This window comes from Galeopterus variegatus, unplaced genomic scaffold (assembly GCF_000696425.1).
Source record: "Galeopterus variegatus unplaced genomic scaffold, G_variegatus-3.0.2 Scaffold150, whole genome shotgun sequence".
In the NCBI taxonomy this organism is placed as follows: Eukaryota; Metazoa; Chordata; class Mammalia; order Dermoptera; family Cynocephalidae; genus Galeopterus; species Galeopterus variegatus.
Window position 1 is genome coordinate 918,422 of NW_007726261.1, and position 17,297 is coordinate 935,718.

At 44.4% G+C, this 17,297-nt stretch overlaps 1 protein-coding gene across 1 annotated transcript in view; it reads left to right on the plus strand.

Moving 5' to 3' along the window:
- LOC103607302 (sorting nexin-29) overlaps positions 1 to 16,450 on the plus strand; it is a gene marked incomplete at its 3' end in the record, with an annotated part of 379,169 nt that extends 362,719 nt beyond the window's left edge. Inside the window, exons 17-18 of the mRNA XM_008591823.1 lie at positions 12,040 to 12,095; positions 16,369 to 16,450. Coding sequence (XP_008590045.1) covers positions 12,040 to 12,095; positions 16,369 to 16,450 — 138 coding nt within the window. The remainder of the gene's footprint in view (positions 1 to 12,039; positions 12,096 to 16,368) is intronic.
- Positions 16,451 to 17,297: the final 847 nt, after the last annotated feature.

Sequence of the window (17,297 nt, forward strand, 5' to 3'; positions counted from 1 at the left end):
TTGGGCCAAAAAAAAACAAAAAAAAAGCTTAAAGAGACCCCCCCCCCCCCCGTGTTCCCCCTCTCACCCATAAAGTGGCCTCCAGGATGTGGCTCTTTTATTTATAAGTGGTGGAAATTAAATCCCCAGGACGAATTCTGGCAGGAAACATTCCAGAACTTTTTTGCTTTTATCTGCAAATTAGCAGCAAACAGGGAGCCTCCTCCTCTGCAGATCTAATCATTGTTATAATGTTAAAAATAGTCCATGGACATAGTTAGCAGCAAAAAAGCCCAGCTTCACATATACATGCTTCAACTGCCTGAGCGTCTTCATTTCTCATTACAAGAAACTACCTATGGGAAAAGCCAAGCTGGAGAAGAACTTGGATTCTTATTCTGAATCTGTGTTTCTTCTGGGGGAGGCAGTGGATGTTTTAGAAAGAGCACAGCTTGGGATTCAGCCAGATCTGGCGTTGAATTCTTGCTGTGTCCGTGAGCATATTACTTTGCCTCTCTGAGCCTCTTGTAGAATTTGGGAAACGTAATCCTCATAAAGTTGCTCCAAGGATTATGTGAATGGATGCAAAAAAAAAAAAAAAAAAATGCCTGGCTCCTTAATGTGATGTCTCTTCATTCATTCTGCATCAGGACCTCGGGCCTCATTTTATTCTCAAGTCACTGACATTCTGTAAAGCTATGGAGCTCAAAGTTTTGTTCCTCCCCACCAGGAAGAACGAGGCTTCCCTGAAGTTACATATAATTTTTCTACATCTGTTCAGCTATTAGTTAGACAGGAGTTGGCAAACATTTTCTGTAAATGCTCAGATAGTAAATGTTTTAGACTCTGTGGGTCATGCTGTCTCTGTCGCACTTCCTCAACTTTGCTGACGTAGCATGAAAGCAGTCATAGATAACACACAGCCGTCTTATGAGTGTGACTATGTTCCAGTAAAACCTTATTGACGAGAACAGGCTGGATTTGGCCTGTGGAACCCTGATTTAGGTGTGTGTGTGGGGGGGTGCTGGTTTTGGATGTTGAAAATGGAACAGTGAATAAACTGCAGTCTCTGCCCTGGAGGGTTCACCCCAGTGACACACCGTACTTGGTGCTGGTATGGGGTGTCCTGTTTGTAAGAAGACAGCATTTGGGGTCACAGGAATGGCAAGTACCTTCTTTTGTCCTTGCAGGCTGGATCTCTAGCAGATCAACCCAGGTGTACCCAAATCCACTCCTGCCTGCAATAATGAGCCCCTCGGGCCTGTTGCTTTAATATCCTTGATATATTTCAATGCTCTTAAATGCCACTTGATGGTCCCTTGGTAATTTCTAAGTGATAGTTTTAGTGGAGATTGTAGTATATTTAAAGAAATCCTATATTCACTCCCCAATTATACTGCGGAACTAGTGAGAGCAGGTTTGAATTCTGGGGTTTGCATGACTGCCTTTTTTTTGGCATCTTCTGGTTGCTCTGTGCCTCAGTTTCTCTGGCTGTTCAATGGGAGTAAAAGATGAAATAAGAATAAATGAGGCAGTCTTTTCACTGTTTTCTGAACTAGTTTTTAAAGCAAATCATGTTTGTGTAACCCTTTCTTTAAGGGGAACTCTTCCTTAGAAACTTGATATGGAGAAGGAGTCAAAGTAGAACCTTCTCTCCCAGGGGACACAGGAGGGATTATGGCCACCGAGCTCTTGAGGCAGCTCTGAGAAACCCCGGGGACCTGCGAGGAGCAGGTTAAAACACCTGAATGTGGTGCAGGGCAGTGGAAGCCTGCAGACCAACCACAGAAAGATCATTACTTTGCGGCCCTGACCCTGGTTTCCTCATCCATTGCAGGAGCGAGTGTGGGTTAGTGGAATGCTCTGCGCTCATTATAGGGGGGTCTGAGCCTTTCACTAGAGACTGGTTGGAAATGCATAATTTAAGAATAGTTCTATGTGGGTAATTTAAGCCTGGAAAAACTAGAAGATTGTTTATTTGTACTTTTCTTCCGGATGAGCCTTAAAAATCTGCTGATAAAAAGGGGATGGGCAGAGAGGTCAGCAAATTACCTTGTGCGCACAGTTGAGATGGGAGTGTGTGTCTGTGTGTGTGTGTGTGTGTGTAGGTGTGAAGTGTCTGGATGTGTCTGTGTGTGAATTGTTTGTGTCTGTGTGTGTGTAAAGTGAGTGTGTGTGTGTGGAAGTGTGCACAGCAGCTTCCTGGCTGTCGGCCTCTCACCTGCCTCCCAGAGTGACAGGTTGAATTGTGAGCGGGCTGGTCTCCCCTCTGCTGAATCTGTACAGTGTCTTCCCGCTGTTTGAGGCTCCAGCCGCCCTCCGTCAATGCCGCTTTTGTTCATGCCCCTCCAGACACCCTGCTTAGGACTGTTGTTCTCTGTGGACTTGTCATGATAAGCTGTGTTGACTGCCTGTGTGAAGACTGTGTCTCTGATGGAGGATGTGCTCCAGGTTCCCAGGGCTCTGCGCTCCTGTTCACTGTCGTCTCCGTGGCACCCGCAGAGTGTCTGACTCCTGAGCAGTACTTAGCACAGATTGTGGCATAAAGTAAGGAACTGGAGAGCGCGTGCGTGATGGGATGGAGCACTGGCCTTCACTTAGGTGAGCCTGCCCAGCCCTCGAACCACCATGTGCTCACTGGGGGTTCCAGGTAGCCTTGAGGTGGCAGGTCACTGTGGACTTCTGGGCCGTCCCCAGAAGCCTGTCTGTTTCATCCCACACCCTTGAACTCTGCCCTGCTCCTTACTGATACTGTTTCTCTGCCAGTTGCTGAGTTGGGGGTGGGGGTGGGTTCTTGCAGGATCCTGTTGAAATCTCATAACAGGGCAGCTTCTGTTACCCTCCTTTTATGTGAGCAAAATAGGGCCCAGAGAAGTGTAGTGGCTTGTTCGAGGCCACACAGCTAAGACATAGCTCAGCCTCAGCTAATTCTCATCCAGTCTTCTTCAAAAATTAAAGTATGTATTTAGAATGAGAAAATAAATCACAACCAATTATCATTATTAAAAATTATCATTATTATCATTCTTTAATAATGATACCACAAATAATACATACCACAAATACCACAGAATCCATAAAAAACTTAATGGTTTTAATTAACCATCTAACACACGTGTGTAATACATTTTTCTCCTACATTTTTAAGCTGCATTCTCTGATAGCCTCTTTATAAGACAGTGCTATTATATCATTTTCTGTACAGAGAATAGAGAGATAATTCAGTCATTCATTTAGCATGGTTGAACAAAATGTATTTTTCCCAACCTTTTATTTGAAAAATTTAAAACAGTTGTATGAAAGAATTTTACAGTAAACACTTGTACACCCACTGCTTAGATTCTACTGTTGCAGATTCTACTGTTAACATTTTACTATACTTGCTTTATCATCCATCCACTCCTCTGTACACCCATGATTTCATCTTTTTATTTTGGATGCATTTCAAAGTAAATTGCAGGCACCAGTACATATTTCTTCCAAAATACTTCAGTATGCATAAAGAACTGTATCACCCCCCAAGAATGTCCCTTCATCCTCTCCCCAGTGTTTTCCACGCCTCACTGTTTTGTTTTTTTTCCATTACAGACATGATAGTTTTTTCTTTTTTTAAATTTAAATTGCATGATTGGGGCTGGCTGGTGAGCTCAGTTGGTTAGAGTGTGGTGTTATCACACCAGAGTCAAGGGTTCAGATCCCTGTACAGGCCAGCTGCAAAGTAAATGATGATAATTAAAAAATGGCAAAATCGTTACATTTACTTCTTGAAAGGTTAACAACTCATGTATCTAGATAAAGTTTATAAGCTATAAAATTTTACAGAAAAAGTAAACCTTTCTTTGTCCTCTCTTTTGACCTTGCTTCTCGGTGCCCTCCCTCAGAAGCACCCATGGTGGGCAGTTTCTTGTGTGTCTTCCCAGACAAGGCTAATGCACTCCACACGTGTCTCCCGACGTCTTCATGGAGATAGCTACTTACCTGATGTGTTGTTTTGTGTCTTGTTTTTGTCATTTGATGTCGTCTCAGAGATCGTTTCTCATTAGGAGAGACCTAGATCTACACTACTCTTCTAGCCGCTTCATTACTTGTGTCCATGCTCTTGTTACCAAAGTGGTATCACAACGAGTGTCCTTGTATGCTTGTCTTTGTACTTTTGTTGTTCGTGTCTTAATTTCTTGGAAAGAAACTAGTTCATTCCTCATAAATTAATTTTCTCACACCCCTTCCCTTTCTTCCCCTCCATTTTCCAACCATTCCATTCATCCATCTGTCTGTTTGTATGTCTGCTCCTCCATCCATATGATGGGAAGATTCATTGAACAATCATATATGCCTGATACCATCTTGGGCTCAGAGAATATTGTCCTTGAGACCCTCATAATCTTTTGGGAAAAACAGGCACATCAGAAAGTAGTCCACAGAAGTGTGATAGTCTATGAGTGTGTGAGGTTTCAGGGCTACCCAGGAGATAAAATAAAAAGCTCTTTAAAGCTCTTATTTGTTAGTTTTTTATTCCCAGCAAAGAGTCCTTGACCTCAGCTTAAAAACCATAAGGATCTGATGCCTCTAATTGTATATTTGTAAAACAAATGAATAAACAGACAAACACAGAATCTGACAGTGGTCCAGATCCTGCCAGCTGCCTGCTGGAGGCGAGGATAGCCCAGACCCACTTTATGATCTGAGCAGCAGGCCTGAGCCTATCTGTCCTCTGTCATGGCCACCCAAGCTGGAAGACAGAGCTGTGCCATTTCACATCTTGTTCCTTATTAAAAAATGAGATGAGAAAGCAGGAGTGTTGGTGGGATGGAGAATAGGTATCATTTTTGACAGTGAAAAGTGAGAGCTAATTGCTTAAGGGAAGGCTATTTGAAAACAGGGCTGAGTGAGCAAGTGACTCTGGAAAACATAAATTACAGGTGTCATTTTATGATTGGGACTAAGATTTGCTGCCCCTGTAATGTCTTTCTTTTAGCCTTTTCTTTGAGCAGTGATTCTGAGAACCCTGTAATTAGAAGAGAGAAAATAAGACTCTCTTTCTTTGGTTCTTTTTATCTCCAAACTAACTTATCCTTACCATGCATGAAGATTTTGAATTTGCTACAAAGGCAGTTTAAAAATTCATCAACATTTTGGTGTGGAAATATGGCTTAGATTATGATTCATTTATTTAATCGGTCACCAATGTTAATCCAGTGCCTATAGTGTGCCAGGTGCTAGGCCAGGCTGCGGTGAGCAGGTAGAGCTGTCCAGGCTCACAGGGAGGGGACCAATCTGCACATAGCCAGAGTGGAGGAATTAGACGCTGAGAAAGTGCCTGGTAGAGCTGGCAGTGGAGAATCTGTTTAATTCTGGTGGTGAGGGAAGAAGCCTTCTAGGAATTCATATTTTAGCTGAGTCCTAAAGGATGAGAAGAGCTGGCCTTGCAGAGAGGTTGGGGAAGGGGTGAAGAGAATAGCAACCTGTACTAATACTTGCTTCACACGTTATTTGAGGATTAAATGCAAGAATACAAATAAAGTCCCCAGTACATAGTAGGGTTCAACACGTGTCAATTCTCTCTCTCTTACCTTTTGTATTAGTCCATTTCTGTTGGTTATAACAAAATACCTGGAACTGGGTAATTTATAACAAAACAAAATTTATTGCTTATAGTTTCTGAGGGTGGGAAGTCCAAAGTCCAGGGAACACATCTGGTGGGAGTCTTCCTAGGTGGTGATTTCAGCAACGTAAAGTATCTATCACATTGCAAAAATGGTGGAGCAGACAGAGATAGCTCCTTATGCACTTTTAAAGCCCTCAGAACCATGCCCATGACCACCATTTTTAACCCATTCACTAGGTGTGGTCCTCAGAATCTAATCACCTCTTCAAGGTTCCACCTTTCAAATACCATAATAGGATTTCCCACCCTCTTAACAGTCACAGGGGGGATCAAGCAACTAATACATAAAACTTGGGGACACGATCCATATCATTCCACCCTGGCCCACAAAGTTTATATACTTCTCACAGGTAAATACATTCATTATGGTGTGGTCCTACAATCTAACCACCTCTTCAAGGCCCCACCTTTCAACTGCCATAATAGGATTTCCCATCCTCAACAGTTACAGTGGGGATTAAGTTTTGGGGGGACATTCAACCCAAGGCGTACCTTTGATTCTGTCTAATAGAACAACCAGAGGCTGGTTGTCATGGGGTAGGTGAGGAAGAAATCAAGGTTTGCTGAAGCCAAGTGACTTCTTAACCGCCTGGGATTAGAACCCAAAGTGCCTGAGTTTCCATTTGTCCTTGAGAATTTACGTACTTGGCTTAGAGCCTAGAAGCTGACTTGTGTGCCCAGACAGAGAGAAGGACGTAGGACTTTGTGGGGAGAAAGCCAAAGCACCTTGGGATAGGCCAGGTCTGTGACTTGCTCTTCAGGCCTGGTGCCTACCAAAAATCATCCTGCAGTGACAAAAACAAAAATCAACTCAGACTTTAAGAAAGGCTTAGGGTTTTAGGCCCTGTTGTACACCTGTGTATATCTACTGTTGAGTGTTGAGTCCTTTCAGACTTTCCTCATCCATCTGAGGTCTGTATACCAGCTGAGACTCTCGAATATGAACTTGGGTTACTTCATCTTCTGGGCATCCCAGAGGAAAAGTGCAAAGAATGGGGACTTTGTAGTGGGAGGCAGTATAGTTCAGTGGTCTAAAGTGTAGGCTTTGGAGCCAGACTAATTGCATTCGAATCCCACCTCTGTTACTTAGTAGCAGAATGACCTTGGCCAAGTTACTTTTGTGGGCTGTGTATTTCTGTGTCAAACCACGCCAAACTTAATGGCTTAAGAAACACAGCTGTTTTCTTTTCTGTTGTGATTCTGTGGGCTGACTGGGCTCAGGTGGGTGGTTCCTCTGCATCACATGGTGTCCACCAGGGCTGCAGCCATCTGGGCTTGACCGAGTTGGACATCCAAGATGGTGCTGTCATTTGTCTTGCGGTTGGTGCTGGCCATCCACGGGACCTTAGATGGGATTATTGACCAGAATGCCCCAAGTATTTTCTCTCTACCTGAAGTCACTGAGGCTGAGTAAGAGGCTGCTGAGTAGGCTACAAGATTTGGGTTGGGCTCCTGGCATCTCCACTTCCTGTTTATTCACATAGAACCCTCTTGTCCCCGCCTGTGAAAGGAGAATGACACCTCTGCCCACAGGGTTGCTGGGAGGAGGGTGTGGAGAGAGTTGTGTGAAAGCACTTGGTAGAGCGGGAAGCCTTTGATGATGCCTGGTGATGGAGTCATGTTTGCACGGCCCTCAGGACTGGAAGTGATGGTAACTCCGAAGAGGGGAGGGTTCTCTGTCTCCGTTGCCACCACTTGCCCAGATCCTGATTCTGCCAGTGGGAGGAGGTATACTCTTCCCCGTGGCTTTGGCAAGTTGGCTGATTTTCTCTCTCTCTCTCTCTCTCTCTCTCTCTCTGCCTCCCTCCCTCCCTCCCTCCCTCTTCCTCTCTCCCTCTCTCCCTCTCTCATTTCTTTTCTATTTAAATAAACATTTATTTAGCACATAGGAGATATTTGTCATTCTTTTTGGCAGAACCTCTAGTATCTTCCCAGGTTTGAGGACTCGTCGATTAGAGCAGTGATAGGGTTCCATGCTGGTGTTAGAGCTTGATGACCAGTGAGAGAGCTGCTGTCATTGGCCTGTCCCTGCTCCCAGCCCCTGAGCAGCCCAGGAAATTCTAAGTGAGGAGAGATTTTAGAAACTTCTCTGCTGATGCAGCCCAGAAGTGGATTTTCTGTGGTCCTCATCTCTCACTCCACATCCCTAGGGCTGTTTGCTCTGGGATCCTGGCTGCTCTGTTTCTTTAGTAATGGGCTCTGCCTTCCCATGACCTCAAATACTGCCAGACGATTGGCCAGACCTCAGGTAGATGGTGAACTGCCTTCTCTGTGGGGTCAGAGGCAAACGAAGATAACCATCCTGCTGATGATGTATTTATGCCCTGCGTTGAGAGTGAACCAAAGAGAAGGCTGCATTCCACAAGTGTGTCTGCCAAGATTCCCCAGGCTTTAGGAGGTCACAGGGGATGTTTGTGGCCAGTATCAATAGGAAGTTGATTTTTTTCTTACAAAATAATTTCTGCTCTACACTTCTTTTATTGCCAGAATATGAAATAGAATCTGCTTTCTGGAGGATTTTCTGTCAACCTCAGATGATATCTAGCACCAGTCTGGGAAGACAGCACGAAAAAAACAAAGCTTTAAGATGTTTAATAAGATCAGCCTTCAATTAGCATCATACAGTTGCTGTAGAACCTGGCCTTATTATCAAGATATGTTCCACAGAGGTCAGAAAGTTCCCAGGTCTTCTTCCATCCAGCCTCCCTGGTGCTCATGTAGACACATAAATATCTCCTGGTTTGCTGATCCCAATAATGCCATATAATTAGAAGAAAAGCCTCTAAGTCAGAAAGATTTAATAACTCCTGGGTACTTACATCCACTCTCCAAAATGTTCCCTAAAAATCAGCATCCCTGAGGGGAAACTTATCTCTCAAGAAAATACCTTGTTCCAAGAATCAATCATTTTGGAAGAAGCTCTTTGTCTTTTGTCATTGTAAAGTGACGTCTGTTCTTAAACCCCCCTTGCCTTTTACTTTAGCCCCTTTGGTTGCCTTTGTTTTTGCTTTGTGGTGTAGTTACAATGAGAGGGTTGTGGATGGGGTTCCCTGGGTACAAGCAATGGTCACTGCCAGGTGGAAACGCAGCTGCACCTAAAGGAGGTGGTGATTGTGTGTATTGATGGAGCTGGTGTCCTAATAGACTGCAAGTCCCTCTTCTAGTCTTTAACCGGATCCTCACTTCTTGCCCAGGAGAAACTTCCCCAGCCCGAGGAGCTGAGGGGAGAACTCAGAAAAGAGAAGGGGCTGAGGGCTGCCCCACAGTCCCTGCCGAGAAGGTGCTGGAGTGCTGGCTATCTCCACTGGGCTCCACGTGGACGCGCCAAGGGGAGAGAAGGTGGTGTGGCCCCAGAGCCTTCCTTTGCCCTTTTCCATACATGGTGCACTAAAGAGTTTGAAGGCAAAGTCTCTTCCAGCTGGCTTTCTGCATTCTAGTGAAACACATGGAGTGGGATGGAGTGCAGAGAAGAGTTTATTACCTGATGATGTGATACGCACTTAAATTGATACATAATGTGTATCCACTTATGGTTATGGGATTAATACAGCTTCATTGTAGAAAGTACAGAAAAGTTAAAAAAAAATGATACACATTCATCTGACTTCTTTCTCGGAGATATCCCACTGTCATCTTTCGGGTGTATTTCATTCTAACCCTATTGATACGCAAACATTGTAAATTAGAGTTGAGAATCACACTGGGCATTTGCAGTTCCTAACTGCTTTTTATTAAACAGCTTTTTTTATGTCATTAAAAATTTATCAGAAGCACTCTTTTGGGGGCATAATATATTTTTATTTAAATTTTAACTGGTAGTACATTAATTTATTTCAAAACTCAAATCACTCCCACTGCTGTGTACCAATAGCCTAGGTCCCCACCCCTGCCCCTACTGGTACCCCTTTCACTGGTGCCTTGAATTTCACTTCTTTAGCTTCTTGATACAAGAACAAATACAGCTGGACATTCTGAATTCTCCGTTTTTGTGCCCAAGGTAGTATATTTAAAAATATATATATATATATTTTTTTTTTAAAAGAAAGGGCTGGCTGGTTAGCCCACTTGAATGTGGTGCTAATAACATCAGGGTCAAGGGTTTGGATCCCCTTATCCACTAGCCACCAAAATAAATAAATAATAAATAAACCTACCATCTGCACCTGCTTTTGTTTTCATTTAAAGAGCTATCTTAGAGATCTTTTCATAACAACACATAGAAAGCTACGGTGTCCTTCAAAAGCATGTTTAAATTTTGTTTAAGCAATTTAAAAGGTACAGTTTTTTAAATCTTAAAGATAGCAAATGAAAAATGATTCTTGAATAATTCCTCTGTAGTTAGATCTTTAGATTATTTTCAATTTTCTTTCTTTTTTTTTTTTTAACTTCTCTAAGCAATAGGGAGAGGAATGATCTTTGATGTAAATCTTAGTGTCTTTGTTTCCTCTGGATAAATTCTTGTGGTGGATTTCTGGGTCAAAGGATGTGGATATTTTTAGGGATCTTGGTACATGCAGCCTCAGGGCTTCCTAATATATTATGCCATCTCTCAGCCACCTATAGGAAAGTGACGGTCACTGTAGCAGCAGGGTGACACCCACTCCCAGACCAGCGGGTTCCTGGACCAGTGAGACACAGGTTTTAGGAAACTGAGGTTTCCTAAGTTTCAGGTGGCTAGGCAGGTTTCTCCTCGTTGGGTCTGAAGGAGTCTCTCCATACGTAGCACCTTCTTAGGAAAGTCTACTGAAGCCCAGTTTTATGACTTAGCTCCAGATATCTGTGAAGGGCTCAGGGTGGGTCATTTTCCCTCTGGGCTGCCATGCATGGGGGTGTGAGGCCCCCCTGGTTTGGCAGGGCAGATTCTCTGGCTGGTGTCAAGGACAACAGAACACGATGCTTTTACTTCTAATTGTCACATTGTTATCATAGTACACATTCAGTTATTGAGATCTTACCTGCCAGGCACTGTTCTGTGTACTCTACAGATATTAACTCATTTTATCCTCAGAACAATGCTATGAGTGTTATTGCTGTTGTACTTGTTTTACAGAGAGAAGTGATTTGCTCATGGCCCCATGGTCAGGAAAAGCTGGGGCTGGGATTTGGTCCTGATCCGCATGGACCCAGAGCTCAGGCTTCAAAACCACTGCATTCTCCTGCTCCCAAAGCCAGAGCCCACCGTTCCTTTAAGGAGTAGCTTCTAGTGTCTTCTAACCCTCTGTGCAGGCAGAACTTCAAGTCTCTCATACTTTTTTCACCTTTTAACTGGCTCTTCCTCTGTTGGACAGACCTGCGTTCATTATCCACTTCCTAGATGTGTGACTTCAGGCAAATTATACAATCTCCCTGAGCCTCAGTTTCCTCACCTGTAAAGTATGGGGAATGATACCCCTGGGGTAGTTCTGAAGATCGAAGATTGTGGATAATGTGAGAAAGCACGGATAGGGAAAAGGTGTGGAATTGACATTCTCTCTTTTTCCCTGATTACCCACGTCCTTCTCTGTTCATCTTGGTTCCTCTTAGTCTTGATCCACATTCTTAAAATTCTAGCCAATTCAGTTTGGAGCAGATCAAAAAAGGAAGATCATTCCTGGGTATGAGAATAATATCATTTATTGAGCATCTACCAGTGCTGGGCATTTTTCTATCTGCTTTACATAATAATTGCAAATCCTTGGGTCAGCACTGAGAATTGATTTCCCTATCTGAGGGGGATCCCCAAGGCTGGGAGGTTGGGGGACTTACTTGAGGTCACACAGGCCGTTGAATGCCCTCTGGCCCTTATAGTCACCACCACAGGGTGTGGTCAGGACCCCTGAGCAGTACTGGTGGGGACCATTGAATTGTGCAGTTTAGTTTTTCTCACCCAATCATGTTCCCAGGTGGCCCTTCTGAGTCAGAAGGAGAAGCCGGATTCTGCCACCTAAAATCACTCATACATTAGGAGAGGTAAAGGATAGAGCTGTTTTGGGGGCAGACATTGGCCTTTTGTGTTTATGTATGGGCATGTCTGTGTGTGTGATGTTCATCATGGCGACAATGGATTTTTTTCTGTTGCACATCTGATATCTTCCATCTTGGATCCTAATTAGGCCTTTATACTCCAAAATTACATGCTTTTACATGCCTATGATTATCTCAATAGGATTAACAGTCCTTTTTCCGTAAAGATAATTGAGATCTCTCATGGTGGTATATTTTTATTACTGCAACGTCATCTCCAACCATCCCTCCACAAAATCTCTTATTGTTTTCCAGGAACTGCTTTTTCACCTCATTCTTAATAGGAAATGTTCAGGGATCATTGAGAGGCAGAATTCTTCTGTGATTATGCAAACCATGGTAACCATTATGCATTTTTTTCTCCTCTTCCTTCTCCTTTCTCCTAATGGTAGGTGCCTGGAGATTTGAGTCAAACATCCGAAGACCAGAGTTTATCGGATTTTGAAATGTAAGTCCACAGCATATGCTCATAAGGGGTCCTTTAGAAACAAGAGTCTGTTATTAGCTTATGTCCCAGAAGACCACAGGGGGAAGCAGAAATCATTGTTTAAATTTGCGTAAGGGTGATTTGGTTATTGTAGAGGTAGGTGGGCAGTTGTTCTCCTGCAGCCTGAGTTTGGCATTCAGATATGTTTGATTTCCCTATTGGGTATTTAAAAACTTTTTGGAGGCTGACATTTAGAAGTTGGAAGGCATTACATAAAAATTTAAATATTAAAAATTTTATTTAAAAATTAGACTCTCATCCCTGGTAAGGCCACGGTCAGCTGGAGCTGAGTAGCAGCTGCTGCTTTCATGCAGAGCATGTGCTCTTCAGTTTACCACAGTCCCCACTTTTCACTATTGCCTAACTCTGTCCCACATCACTTATTTCAATATCTCTGTGGCCCCTGTAGGCATTTGAGTTTACAACCTCTGGGTTATTAGAAACAACAGTAATCAGTGCCTTGGTCTGATTTTTGATTGGATTTGATTCTAGTTGGTGCCTCTACTGATAACCCCTAAGGAAGCTAGTTGGTATTCAGACTGTTTTTGTTTAGGTTGCCTTGGTTTTTGGACAAATAGTGCCCCCAGACTAGTAAAGAAGGTGGAGTATTCAGCTGTGGTGAGTAGAAGAAGGTTCAGCCTCCCTGAGAGAAGGGCTGCTTCTAGAGAGAGAGGGCAGGGCAGGGCATTGGGAAAAGCATGTCTGCAGAGCTAGGACAACCTGTGTTGAAATCTCAGGCATCAGCCTCACACCATGGGACCTGGGGCAAGCCACTTACTAACTTCACTGGGCTTTAGTTTCCTCATTTGTAAGGCAAAGGTCCTGACACCAACCTTGCAGGGCTGTGGTGGCAAGTAGGGTAAGATTAGGAGAAACACGAGGGCACCAAGAAGCGACTCAGTGCTGGGGTGGCTGCTGGGGAGGTGGAGATGTCTGTTAGGTTGGTAGGGCGAGGAGGCTGAGGAGGTTAAGAGGTGTGAAGGAAGAAAATTAAAGGTGAGTTTGCCTCTCCGTGGGCTTGTTGGTAGGGGGAGTACAGCATGAAGAAGCTACTAGACTGGCAACCTGGTGGAGAGCAAGGAAAGAGAGGCGAAGGCTTTGGAGGGGAATCCCAGAGACGAGTCAAGCAAACATTTACCAAGCACCTACTGTGGGCAGGTGTCCTGCTAGGTCCTCACTGGAGGGGATGAATAAGCGACAGTCCCTGCCCTCCAGTGGCCTCTGCCTGCTCCAGGTCTCCCCAGAGATTTGGAACCTCGTCCCACCAGTATGCTCCTCTGCACTACAGCCAGGGGGAAGCAGTGGGGCCATTCTCCTCTCTGAAGATGGAGACCAGCATCCTTCATGGAGCTGACAGAAAAGGCCATCTCTGGCCTTTGGCTTCACCCCCAACCGATCCTTTCTCCCCTCCTGTACACCAGCCACCTTGGCTGATTCCACCCTTATAACTTGCTTGGTCTTCCCCCCCTTGTTTACTTAACCTACATGTACACAGCATTTTCTCTCTGCCAGGCACCGTTCTAACTCAGTCAGTCCCCACAACAACCCTCTGAGATGGGTATTATCTCACAGATAATGGATTTGAGCCAGGCTTCCAACCCAGGCAGTCCTGATCCTAGATTCTGTGCCCTTCACAAATACCCCTGCTTGAAGCACCTTACCCAGCCTCGTCTTCCCTTCCCAATTCAACTAACTTTCAGTATTCCTCAAAGCCTGGCCCAGGGCCGGCCCGGTGGCGCACTGGATAGTGCGCCGCTTGGGAAGCGCGGCGGCGCTCCCGCCCAAGGGTTCGGATCCCACATGCGGACCGGTTCCCGCTCACTGGCTGAGCGAGGCGCGGGAGCAACGCCGAGGGTTGCGATCCCGTTGCCGGTCCCCGGTCCGGTACGGGGGCAACACTGAGGGTTGCGATCCGTTGCCGGACACGGAAAAAGACAAAAAAAAAAAAAAAAAAAGCCTGGCCCAAATGTTACTTCCTCAAGGAAGCCTTCTCTGATGCCTCAGACCAAAGCAGGCCTACCTGGCATTCACTCTCATTAGATCCAGGGTTTCTTGATGGCACTTACAATAATGGTAATTAACTTATATGTAACAACTATAAGCATATATGCACCTGACAACAGAGCCCCGAAATACATGATGTTAAAAATTGACAGAAATAAACAGTTCTACAATAATAGTTGGGGACTTCAGTATCCCACATTCACTAATGGATAGACCACCTAGACAGAAGATCAGTGAGGGAATAGAGGACTTGAACAACATGACAAACCAATCAGACATAACAGATGTATATAGAATACTTCACAAAATAGCAGCAGAATACATATTCTTAAGTGTACATGCAACACTTCCACAATAGAGTATATGGTAGGCTACAAGACAAGTCTCAATAAATTTTTTTTAAAAGATTTGAAATCCTACAAAGTATCTTTTTCAACCACATTAGAGTAATTTTTATGGAGATTTCTCTCTCTCCCATGTTAAATGGCATGCTCCGCGAAGAAAGGAGCTATATCTGCTTTCTTTATTTCTCTTTCCCTACTACCTAGAATAGTGTCTGGCATATAGCAAGTTCTCAATAAATATTTGTTAATGAATGAAATGCATGAGTGAATAAACAAAAGAATGGGCGAATGAACTAACATCAAGGAGGGAGATGGTTATGAAAACAATCAGTTCTAACAGAGTGAGGTAAGTGCACGGAAAGGGAGAAACATCTAACCCAGTCTTAGGTAACCTCATTGTAGCCCTGTGAAGTTGTTGGCCCTGACCAGTCTAGGAAAGTTAATGAAAACCAGGGTGTTAGTTACACTTCAGCACACACGCACGCACACACACACACACACACACTGAAAGAAATAAAAGGGGCATGCTTTAGCCACTAATATAATTTCAGGGACCTTTATAGGAGGAATGTCATTATATACACAAACCAGCTAGGTGGCTCAAAATTGCAATTTGTATTTTGAGCCCCGCAGAAGTGATCAATAGGGCTTATTTTACCCCATGAACGAGGTCGCCACCTCAGCTCAGAGCTTAGAAGAAATGCTTCTTCAGGAGAGAACCATTAGCTGAAGGGTTATTTTCTTTGTGAAAATAAAATGCTCTTTACTCTAGAGGTTGTGAGAACATTGAGTCGTGGAATCTACCATCGTCAGCATCTCAAATTGTGTTCTAAACACAGAAGGCTGGTGAATTTTTATGAGCTGCTCTTTAGAGAGAAGGAGAGCTCAGGAAAAAAGCATTTAGCCCCAGAATAGCTCAAAGCAGAGGCAAAGGCTGGGGCCTTCCAGACCTCCCAGAATCACACAGTACTGGTTTGGTAGCTGTTGTGACTGATCTTGAAGTTTTAGCGACAGTCGACTTATCAGCTCTGCATGATATGGCTCTAGCAGGTGGAAGGGTGGTGGTGGTGTGTGACTGCTCAGTGACTCATAAGTTTAAAGTCATCACATAAGGCAAAACCATCACATAACCAAAATAACCCTTGAAAATGCCTCAAACAGCCCATATGAGGACTGAATGAGTTAAATATAGGTAAAAGCATGGAGCCATACATTGTAGCTACTCAGTAAATGATTTTATTTACTTTTTATTTGAATTTAAATCTTGCTTCATTAGGCCCATGCACACCGTGTTTTTGGAAAAGTCCAAAGAGGGGTATTTGTGTCCAGCATCCTGGTTTTCCAATTTGTCATTTTCCATTGTTCTTCCCTCCCTCCACCCAAGCAGCTATCATGCTCATAGACCTGAGTGTTGATCTCCTGAGCTCTTCTGTGGGGTCTGATCTTAAAATGGGGGTCAGGGTGTGAAGTCAGCACGGTGAGGAAGCAGCATGACTCCACTGGGTGCCCCAGAAACTCTGTGGGCAGATTATGTGGGGCCTCCCGTTGCTTCCATGGCTCATCCAATTATGATCCCCTTTTTCAGATGCGGAGACTGAGGGCCAGATGAATTATAGGCCAAGGTCACTCAGACAGTAAGAAGTGAAGGGCAGCTCCTTTTCATTCCAGAGGACAAACTGCATATATAAATTTTTTAAATACCGAAGTCTCTTAAAAATAGTCTTGAGGAGGCTGGGTGATAAGGCTTGAACTTGTCTTTTAGCTTACTATGATAACGTTGTCATAATTTGCTTATGCATATTGCTTCTTAGAGGAGAAAATTGTTCCCTTTCTTTTGTTTTGTTGTAAGTTAAAATGACCAATTTTGATACCTTTCTTTTGGTCAGATCAAACCGCGCGCTGATCAACGTCTGGATCCCTTCAGTGTTTCTCCGGGGCAAAGCAGCAAACGCATTCCACGTATATCAGGTAAGTGCCTGGTTTCCCAGCAGACGTCGCAGCTGGGCAGAACTGCACCCATTTGTTATAACAAGGTGTTTTGCCCATTGGTGGTAAAGCGCTGTGCTTAGGAGGCCGTGGCCCTGTAAACACCAGCCTTTTAATTGCCCAGCTGTCTTGAGGAAGTAGTTTGAGGCCACAGCCACTCAGACAGAAAGAACAGTCAGGCCTCCCGGTGTGTCCACTGTAGAATCTCAGCTCAGACTGCTTGAGCAGAAGTGGGGATTTGTTGGCTTGTGTTGTGACTGAGAAATCCAGGGGCAGGTGGGGACTGAGGCATAATTGTATCTATGGGGACCGGAATCTGCTGCCGTCTCCTATTTCTGCTGCTGGGCATCCTTCTCCAGCCGGCTCTCTGTGGGTTGATGGGATGTATCTCTGCAGATTGGCCTGTCTGGGTGGTTTCAGCAAAGCCCAGGGCCATGTCTCCCTGGTCTGTCTTGGATTGCAAGAGTATCCCTAAACCTTGGGGTGGGGTGAGGGACTTATGTGATGGGACTGATTCGGCTCGTGCAGTCACCCCAGCGCTGGAGTCGGAGTTAACCTTACCCAACCACATGCCTGAGAGTGGAGAAAGGGGTTCCCTAAATGAAAAGCTACTCTTTTCAAAAGAGGGAGCAGTGGGTGCTTGACAAGCAAAAGCCACAGACATCTCCTCTGTTTCCTGGGGTAGAGACAGCCACCCCCACTTGGGGATTGAGGGTCTAGGACCACAGGACCTTTGTCTTCTTTAGAGCTGATTTTGCTCAACCAGTGGGGCTCTGGTTTTCCATCTTCTCTCCGCTTTTCTGATGCCTCGTTCAGCTCTACCTCCTTC